Consider the following 10,299-nt stretch of genomic DNA (forward strand, 5'->3'; position numbering starts at 1 on the left):
CCTCGTTCAGTCCCAGTCCAACAGGCCTTGGTGAACTCTCATTATATCAGTCCCCTTGTATCAGTGGGTGCTCGCATCCATCACAGTCCTGATTACTTTTTTTATTTTCTTCATTCTTGTGCTCCTCATTTGGACCGTGGAGTGCTCAGTCCGGTGCTCCAATATGGGTCTCCGTCTGTATCGCCATCCAACATCGGATGAAGGTTTCCTCTGCCCTTGCCTTCTTTGCTCATGTTCTCTTTCCTTCTGCCTCTCATTTGGACCTAAGGAGCTAGGTCCAGTGTTTTAACGTGGGTCTCTGCCTCCATCTCCATCCATCGCCAGATGAGGGTTCTATGGTGATATGCAAAATATTCATCAGTATGGTTGTGGGCCAAGGCCGGTTCAGGCACCCTCTCCTCTGTCCAGAGAACCATCTGGGGGATCTCTCCTTGGACCTGGGATCCCCTTTATAATCAAGTCTCTTGTAAACCCTAAAATGATTCCCTTAGTTGAGGTATATACTTGCCTGATCCCATATCCATCCTTCCTCCCTCCCCCCATCCCAGTCCCCCATCTTTCCCCATTCCTCCCCTACTCCCTTCTCTCTAACCCTTTCCCCTTCCAACAACCCTCCCACCCCCCCCCCCCATGCACCCGAGGTTACCTGGGACTCTTGTCTATTTCCTACCTCCTCGCGGATAGCTAAATAATCTTCATCAGGTTCATCTTCTTATTTAGCTTCTCTAGGATCACGAATAACAGGCTCAAAGACCTTTAATTATGGTTAGAATCCACTAATGAGTGAATACATACCGTGTTCCTCTTTTTGGGTCTGGCTTACTTCACTCAGTAAAGCGTTTTCTATTTCCATCCATTTGCATGCAAAATTCAAGATGTCATTGTTTTTTACCGCTGAGTAAAACTCTAATGTGTATATGTTCCACACCTTTTTTAACCATTCTTCTATTGAGGGGCACCTAGGCTGTTTCCAAGTTCTGGCTATTACAAATAGTGCTGCTATGAACATAGTAGAACAAATGCTTTTGTAGTATGTTAGGGAATCTCTAGGGTATATTCCCAAGAGTGGAATTGGATTGGGAGAATCAACATAGTAAAAATGGCAATTCTACCAAAAGCAATCTATAGATTCAATGCAATTCCCATCAAAATCCCATCAAACTTCTTCACAGACCTTGAGAGAACAATAATCAAGTTTATATGGCAAAACAAAAAACCCAGGATAGCCAAAACAATCTTATACAATAAAGGAACTTCTGGAGGCATTACCATCCCTGACTTCAAACTCTATTACAGGGCAGCAGTATTGAAAACAGCTTGGTATTGGCATAACAACAGAGAAGTTGACCTATGGAATCGAATAGAAGACCCAGGTATTAACCCACAAACTTATGAACACCTGATTTTTGACAAGGGAGCTAAAGCTATACAATGGAAGAAGGATAGCATCTTTAACAAATGGTGCTGGCATAACTGGATGTCAACCTGTAGAAGAATGAAAATAGATCCATATCTATCACCATGCACAAAACTCAGGTCCAAAGGGAGTGTTGCTTTTTTGTCTCATGTTTCTTAAGACTGATCTGCAGACCAGGATTATCACAGCACTAAGATCCTGCTAGAAGTAGTGCATGTCAAGTCCCAATCCAGATCTACCGATTTACAATCTATATTTTGATATGTTGTCCATATGTTTGGCAAGTTTGAGAGGTACAGATATATATTGAAATATAAAATATACAGATATATATTAAAATAAAAAATGTAATTTGGACATTGGAATAAAAGGCTATTAACTACATATAATCATGAAATAAAACTTTAGTGGAAAGTTCATTCATGTTAATTATTGGTATAAATAGTGTGATATTTGGCTTTTCTATGCTTCAAATTTTTACATCAAAATAATAAGTGATTTATATTAATATTTCTCAGTGAATCAGTTACTTATCATGCATAGATGATTTTTATCATTTTGATAGGCTGTTATTAGATAATATGCATTGTGCATCTAATGTTAGGTCTTAGCATAATTTCAGCACTGTGTAGGCACTGTAGATGACGCTGTCAAATGTTCAGGTAAAGAAACTAATCAAAAATTAACCATTCTTTCCTGGTGTATCCCTTGGGCCTTTCCATTTGTGTGTAAGGAAAAGTAAACTATTAAGCTCTGGAACATCTGGATTCTGGGTTTCAATCAGATTGCCTAAATATGGTGAGAATGGAGGCTGCCCAGCTCCAGAAGTTTCCTAACTAGCTTAATGTCCTTGGTGGAAAAGAGGACATTATTCTTATTCTTCCTTCAAAGACCTGTCAGAACCCTGCTCCTGTTAGGTCACTGGTAGAGTTGACTGAATGGGATTATGTGGCTGAAAGAGAGAAATATTGTAAAATACTCTGGTTTTGTTCTGTGCTCCACTCACGACGCTATGGGAACTAGCTAAAAATTTAAAAACATACACAGACACAGACAGACAGATGGGGCCACAGGGACATCCTTGAGACAAGAATTCCAAGAATGCCCACTTTATTGTGTTCAGGAGCAGCTTATATAAGGCTCTGGCCTGATGTAGGAATTCTTATGGGCAGTAGCCTTTAAGTTACCCACCCACTTGGTTGTGGCCTCTTATACTATATATGCTGATGTAACACACACATCCGGACTCTTTTCTGGCTTCAAGATTTGGTTGTTGTTCCCTGTTTCAGCAGAGGATTATGATGTGTGAGTTTACCCCTAAATATATCACCCTCCACTATACTCTGAGATAGTGTGAAACTTCTTTTAAGCATTCTTCTTCATCTGGTGCCCACATGGATCTGGACTTCACACCTACTTGGTGGACTGGCTTAAAGGCCTAACTGGTCCACAGCCCAGAATGTCTCCCAACCTTGTCTGCTTGGCTTACTTTTACCTAAGGTTTTTTTTTCTTTTCTTTTTCTTTTTTTTTAAACCCCTACCACAGCAGAGTAATCTGGTAAGTGGAGAATGGTGACAGATCTAAGAGCTGTCAAGAAGGTAATTCAACCTATGGGCCCTCTATTATCTGACATTCCTGTACCTTCTCTATTACCAAAAGGATAGCTTCTTATAGTTATTGATTTAAAAGATTGTTTTTTACTATACTTTTACATAAAAAGGACAGAGAAAAATTTGCCTTCACAGTGTCTACTTATAATAATTCTCAGCCTACTAGGAGATAAAAAATGGATGGCCTTCCACAGAGAATGCTCAATAGTCTCACCCTTTGCCAATACTTTGTAAGTCAGCCATTGGAAATAATATGTAAAAAATTTTCTAAATCTGTAATTTACCATTACATGGATGACATTTTGCTGATTCAAACATAGATACTTTATAAAGAATGTTTGAAGAAGTAAAGAAAGTTTTGCCAAAATGGGGATTACAAATTGCTCCTGAAAAAAAAATACAGAGAGGAGATTCCATCAGTTACTTCGGTTATAAAATAGGTTTGCTGAAAATTAGGATACAAAAAGCACAAATTTGGAGAGACCAGTTGACAACTCTTAATGACTTTCAAAGATTGTTAGGAGACATTTCCAGTCTATGACTGACTGTTGGGATACACCTGATCTAATAATTCATTTAAACCAAACGTTAGATGGTGATAAAGACTTGAATAGTCCCAGGGAATTAGCAGCTGAATCAGAAAAGGACTTGTCAATTGTTGAGAAGAAATTACAGAAAGCATATGTGGGTAGGGTTAATCCAAATCTTAGTTGTGTTCTCATCATATTGCCTCACAAAATTTCTCTTACAGGAATTTTAATGCAGAAGGATGATTTTTATCTTACAATGGATCTTTTTACAGCATAAACCAAGTAAAAAATTAAAAATTTATGTGGAAAAGATCTCTGAATTAATTATAAAAGGTAAATTGAGACTTCATCAATTAGTAGGTATAGAACCAGCAGAGATTATAGTGCCTTTCACTACTGATGACAAAAACAAAGTTATGGTAAGACAATGAACCATGACAAAAAGCTTGTGCTAATTTTTTTTGAAAATTACTGACAGTTATCCCAAAAGCTATAGACTTAACCCTATAAAGAGAACTTCTTGGATTCTTCCCTGAATTGTATGCGATGTTCCAATAACTGGAGCCTGTACATTTTATACTGATGCAAATAAATCAGGGGAGGTAGGTTACAAATCAGAAAATTTAAGTAAGGTGGAACAAAGTCCTTATAATCCTGTCCAAAAGGCAGAATTATATTCTATTCTCATGGTGCTAAGGGACTTTTAAAAACATCTTATTATAGTTACTGATTCACAATAAGCAGAAAGAGTTGTCTTGCATTTTGAAACTGTTGAATTTATACCAGATGATACAGAATTGACTTCATTATTTATTCAGGTTCACGATATAATCAGGAATTGGCTTTGTCCTATATACATAACACACATCTAATCTCAAACAGGTCTCCCAGGTCCTTTAGCACAAAGTAATGCAGAAATTGATCCATTACTGATTGTAAGTGTGTTTAAGGTTTAAAAATTCCACAAGAAATATCACGTTAAAAACAAAGGTTTAAGGAAAGAGTTTTCTATTACATGACAACAAGCTAAGGAGACTATAAAGAGATGTCCCACTTGCTCTTTCTATAACCAAACATCGCTACCTGCAGGGACTAACCCAAAGCATACTAAAAGGAATGAAATCTGGCAGGCGGATTTGTTCCACTTTACAGAATTTGGAAAATTAAAACATGTACACTACACCATTGAGGTTTTCAGTAGGGAACTGCTTTAAGTTCAGAAAAGGCTGATTCAGTAATCACACATTTATTAGAAGTTATGGCCATCAAGAGTACACCTGCACAAATAAAAACAGATAATGGTCCAGCATATGTTTCTCAGAAAATAAAACAGTTTTTGCTTATTATAATATAAAACATATTACAGGTATACCACATAATCCTATGGGTCAGGCAGTTGCAGAAAGATAAATTCAAACTATAAAGGATATGTGAAACAAATGAAAAAGAATGGGAAAATATCCTCAGAAATAGAATACATAATGCTTTATTAAACTTGAATTTTCTTAATGCTAATGAGAAAGGGACAACAGCAGAAGAGAGACATTGGATAATAGAAAAGTCTTCTGAATTAAGTAGGCCAGTGTATTTCAAGGATGTATTGACCTTACAATAGACGCCAGGAGATGTGCTACTTTGGGGAAGGGGTTTTGCTCTTGTTTTCACAGTAGAAGAAAAACTATGAATATCATCAAAATTAATAAAGATTTCGTGAGGGGTGCGATCACCCACTGATACAAGGGGACTGATCTAATGAGAGTTCACCAAGGCCTGTTGGACTGGGACTGAACGAGCACGTGATCCAACCAGATTCTCTGAATGTGGCTGGCCCGGAGTCTTTTTGAAAAGCCATTGACAATGACACTGGGACTTGTTTCCTCTGCATATACTGGATTTTTTGGGGTCTAGTCTGTTTGGATACTCACCTTCCTGAATCTGGAGGGAGTGGGGAGGAACTTGAACTACCCACAGGGCAGGAAACCCTGACTGCTCCTAGGGATGGAGAGGGAGGAGGAAAGGGAGTGGGGGGAGGGGGGCGGAAATGGAAACTTTTATAATTTAATAAACTTTGAAAAAAAAGAGAGAAATCTCTTGAAAAAGAGAAATGACAACTCATCCGCAATAATGAAAACCATAAAGGTGGTAAGGAAGCCATATATGATTGGGGAAGGGTTCTGTTCTTGTCTTTACAGGAAAAAACATATCTTCAAAAATTCAAGAGACCCTGATGTTTGAATGCTGACAGAAGAAAAAATATCCAAAAAGGATCATCAAGAAAAAGGAATATGACTTGTAAGGACAGGTGATAAAATCATCTCTATCTATCTACCTATTTATATCTATCTATCTATCTATAGAGAGTGCTGGCTTTGGAGTTGTACAATGGCTCCTTGCTTCTCTAAATCCAAGCATGTTGTTAAAAGAAAAATTTAGAGTTTCTGTCTCATGTCAAGAGCCATCTGATATGGGACAGAAAGAAGAAAGAATCTAGAAAAAAATTTACTTTTCTTCATAACCTATTTTTGTCTCTGTCATACTTTTCATTGAATATATATGTCTGCATATGTCTACTTAAATATTGTTTAAGTTTTCTACAATGAACAATGAATTTCCCTACAGTAATCTTTGAAGTTTCCAGGAAGAAGATGGGGGTCACAACAATGACTCCACCTGGTTGATATGATGTCATGATGCTGAGAGTGTTACTATAAGACCTGTTTTGGGTACCTGCTGCTTAAGATGGTTTCAACTTGTTTAGCTGAAATGGTGCAACGTTCTGGCCAAAATTCCAAATAGAAACCTCAGAAAAACCCTACTGAATACTCAGAGACTATTTGCAATTTTACCAGACAGTAATCTTGGAACTTAACCATCATTTTAGTTTCACAGGATCCAATAGAAAGAACATCACTCTCATGATAGCTGGAAGTAATTCTAGAAGACAACATCTTCTCTCCCAATAAAGTTTGTCTTCAGGGTTAGGGACATCATTTAGGGGTTGATTATAATTGGTATGGGGTTCGGGTTTAGGGGAAAATTATGTAGAATCAGGGATCTCTTTGGAAAAATAAGAGGGAATTGGATAGAATAATAGAGTAGTGTGAGCTTACTCACACTAATAATAATAGTAATATAGTGAATACTTTTGAGCTATTATTTATAGGTAATTTACATTGGTATAGATTCTTGTATATTGACACAAGCTTAAATTATAGTGAATATGTTCCTATTTTCATTACAATATTTGTATACCTAGGCAAAGTTATTTTGTCATAGCGTGTGCATGCATGCTTCTACCTCTGCTTAAGATATTTTGTATATTGATAGAATTTTGTGATATATTTATCAGATTACAATGTACATTTGTGATCAAGATACTTATACATTGCTTACATTTTGAGATCATTGTCCACATTTGTTGCACAGTTGTTTAAATATTGTTTAATATTTTAATATGAAGTCTTAGTCTTTAAGTCATATAGGTATTACGATTCATAGGTCAATATCATCCATGTTTGTCATACTTATAGTTAGACTAATCAGGTTCTTTAGATACATAGGGATTGTATTCTGCCTAGATAGGTAATCTTCAACCGCTCCAAAGAGCTGTAGAATATGGCATTTAAATAACTTAGGGTTCTGTTGAAGTGAGACACAACAATTGCTTCTTGCAACACCGATCTACTCCTGAGAGAAGGTTGAGCACTGAAGATGTTCCACTTGGAGCTTGTTTTCTTCTTGGCATGACTAGCCTTTGGGCAAGGAACTGCCCTTGCCTCAACCACTGAGAAGGTACATGATATCTGGAAAAGGATATACAGGACACGGGGAAAAAAACTTTCAAATCTTGCCAATACAGGGTGAGACGGTTTTGAAAAATTACCTGCTTCTGAAAATGGTCGATCAGTTACTCTAGGCCTTAGCCAAAGTTGATTGCTCCAATATTGCAAATGAGACTTTGGGTGATCACCCAGGAAGTCAGTTGTCTCTGTTATTTGTAGCACATTTTGGAAGTTGTTGGTTGCTTTTCCTGCTTACTCAAGTAATATTATTTCCCTTCTCAGGTCTTCAATTGGGTTGAAGTCTAGATAGTTTTAGTTACTTTCCTCTCATAAGATGGACAAATTATTTAAATACAAAACTTAAACTCATTAGGATAGGATAATTATTGAAACATTTATCACATTTTTCTTGCTTGATATTGTTTATGCTGGTTGTAATTCTAATTTTTATACCTGATATTTGTTCTTATTGTATATAACTTTTTATTTGGCTTAGAACTTTCTTATTTAAATAAAGGGGGGAAGTGTTGTAGGAATTCCTACTGCTACTAGCCTTTAAGTTACCAACCCACTTGGGAGTGGCCTCGTACACTATATATACCCATGTAAAGCTTGTGTCCAGCCTCCTTTCCAGCTGCAGAATTCGGTTGCTGTTCCCTGTTCCAGCATAGGATTATGATCTGTGAATTTACCGCTAAATAAATAACCCTCTATTATACTCAATTCTGAGCTAGTGTGGGATTCTTTTAAGCATCCTTCTTCATTGGCCATGCCCCAGCTCTCAGGATCTTTCAACTGCAGCCTCACCAGCCTTCCATCAGGGTCTTGTGCTCGGAGCAGCTGCAGGCTGCTCAGAACAGAAGAAAACAAGTTGTTTACAGGGTCTGGTGGTCCATAGTCCCCAGCAAAAAATAAAGAATAGATTTTGTTCCCTGTGAAAAACAAGGAAGCAGTTGCAGCAGTTGCTTTTCAAAAAAAAAAAAGGACTTCTACTTTTTGTTTTGTTTTGTTAAAAACAAGGTCCAAGAGAGAATGTTGGAAAGAAGAGGAAAGGTTTCAGAGGAAGGGGATCATGAGAGGATAATGGGAGAGGGTTGGGTTAAATACTCTCAATTCATTATACACATGTGTGAAGCTGTCAAAGAATAATACAAAATGTTTGAATTAACCAGGTTTCCAATATGGAGTCCCAATTTAACAGTGATATAGATGGTCCTGGTTAAATTAAATGGGCCACAAAGTAAACTAAAAGTTAGGGTCTGGAAAACGGACTGGTCAGAAGAAGAGAGCTTCATAGGAACAAAAAGATATGAAAGAGTTGTGGCTAGGGCAATCAGAGTGAACGGATGCATGTATGACATTGTCAAAACACTAACTTAACTGAAGAAAAAGAATCAGCCACGCAAGGCAAATTCCATTCGCATGCTCACACTTACAGCTGCAACAGAAAATATACTGTTTCCTTCTGTGATTTTTGAACACGCCCCACTGTCTGACAATAATAAATAGTAGAAAGTGAAAGAAGTGTCTTGATTTCATTTTCAATTACACGTTACTGAATCACTGAGGCAGTGGCTTTTATTTGTTTGGGTAACTGGGAGCACCCACACCGACAGCTCTGGAAGAATGTGTGAAATACTCTGCATTGAGCCCTCGACTGTCCTGAAAGGGAGTGGGTGGGGATACAAAGGTAGAGCACAGGGTTCAAGTGATATACATCTCTGTTTAGGCATTTATGGCTGCAAACTCTTCTCTAAATGAATTTCAAGTGGATATTTATATGCTCCTTTGGTTCCTTTGTTGGACACTTGAACTCTAGCTGTTGGAAGGAGTTGCTGCTTGTTGGTTCCCGGCTGCCTAACTAGCTTAGACCCGAAATAATGGCACAGAAACCATTCTATTTAAATCATTGCTTGGCCCATTAGCTCTAGATTTTGATTGGCTAACTCTTACATATTAATTTAACCCATCCCTATTAATCTGTGTATGGCAACGTGCTTGTGGCTTACTGGCTAAAGTTCCCAGCATCTGTCTCTGGCGGTTGCATTGCTTCTTCCTTACTCCACCCTTCATTCTCCTAGGATTCAGCTTAGCTTTCCCTGCCTACCTATGTCCTGCCTTGATATAGGTCCAAAGCAGTTTCTTTATTCATAAATGGTAATCATAGTTCACAGAGGAGACTCCTACATCACCTAGCTGTTTTGGTAGATTTGAAACTTTAAGAGAAGGTGACTAACTGGAAGAGGGTGGATATAGGAGGATTCTCAAAGCTTCCACTAATCTAGTCAACCATTAAACTCTAGCTTCAGTAACCAGTGTTGTCTTAAAACATAACATGGAGAGTGACTGAAGCATATACCCTGCATTGACCTCTGGCATCTGGATACAAACACACCTAAACCCACACATCTATGTATGTATACACATGTGCACTCAAGGTATCTCCTCTAGCATTTTCTCCTGTTGCAGTTATGTTTTGTTGAAGGAAACAGGTCCAAGCAACCATGGACCATACCCTCTGATACTGTGAACCAAAATAAATCTCTCTTTGCTAAACACACACACACACACACACACACACACACACACACACACACACAATCATGACTAAAAGCTGTAAAGATTGTTGGCTTTAATAGTGTTTGTTTTTACAGAAAGTAAATGTGTATCATACTACATTTTCAGGTACCACCACCAACCATGGAAAGTCCATCTGTTCAGATTACGTGTTCTTGTTAGCAGAGCAGGCAGCAGGTGGAACTCTGCTCACGATAAACTAGACCTGAGGTATTTGCACTGCACAGGGTTACAAGAAGTTCTTTATGGATGCAAAAAAAAACAATTGTTGGCCTTATTTCCTTTATGTACACGAAGTATGTGATAATCAATATTAATGAATAAAATAAGAATTATCAATGTTGAAATTACAATTTATTAAAGCCTTTTAATCCACATTTAT

The 10,299-nt window shown here is 37.7% G+C and overlaps 1 protein-coding gene across 1 annotated transcript in view; it reads left to right on the forward strand.

The window, feature by feature from the left end:
• LOC146893847 (uncharacterized) overlaps positions 1-8,063 on the forward strand; it is a 32,544-nt gene extending 24,481 nt beyond the window's left edge. Inside the window, exons 4-5 of the mRNA XM_087909029.1 lie at positions 1,297-1,373; positions 5,751-8,063. Of these exons, the coding sequence (XP_087765155.1) occupies positions 1,297-1,373; positions 5,751-5,800 (127 nt within the window). The 3' untranslated portion in view covers positions 5,801-8,063. The remainder of the gene's footprint in view (positions 1-1,296; positions 1,374-5,750) is intronic.
• The last annotated feature ends 2,236 nt before the right edge of the window (positions 8,064-10,299 follow it).

Source organism: Myodes glareolus, chromosome 8 (assembly GCF_982192425.1).
Source record: "Myodes glareolus chromosome 8, mMyoGla1.1, whole genome shotgun sequence".
NCBI lineage: Eukaryota > Metazoa > Chordata > Mammalia > Rodentia > Cricetidae > Myodes > Myodes glareolus.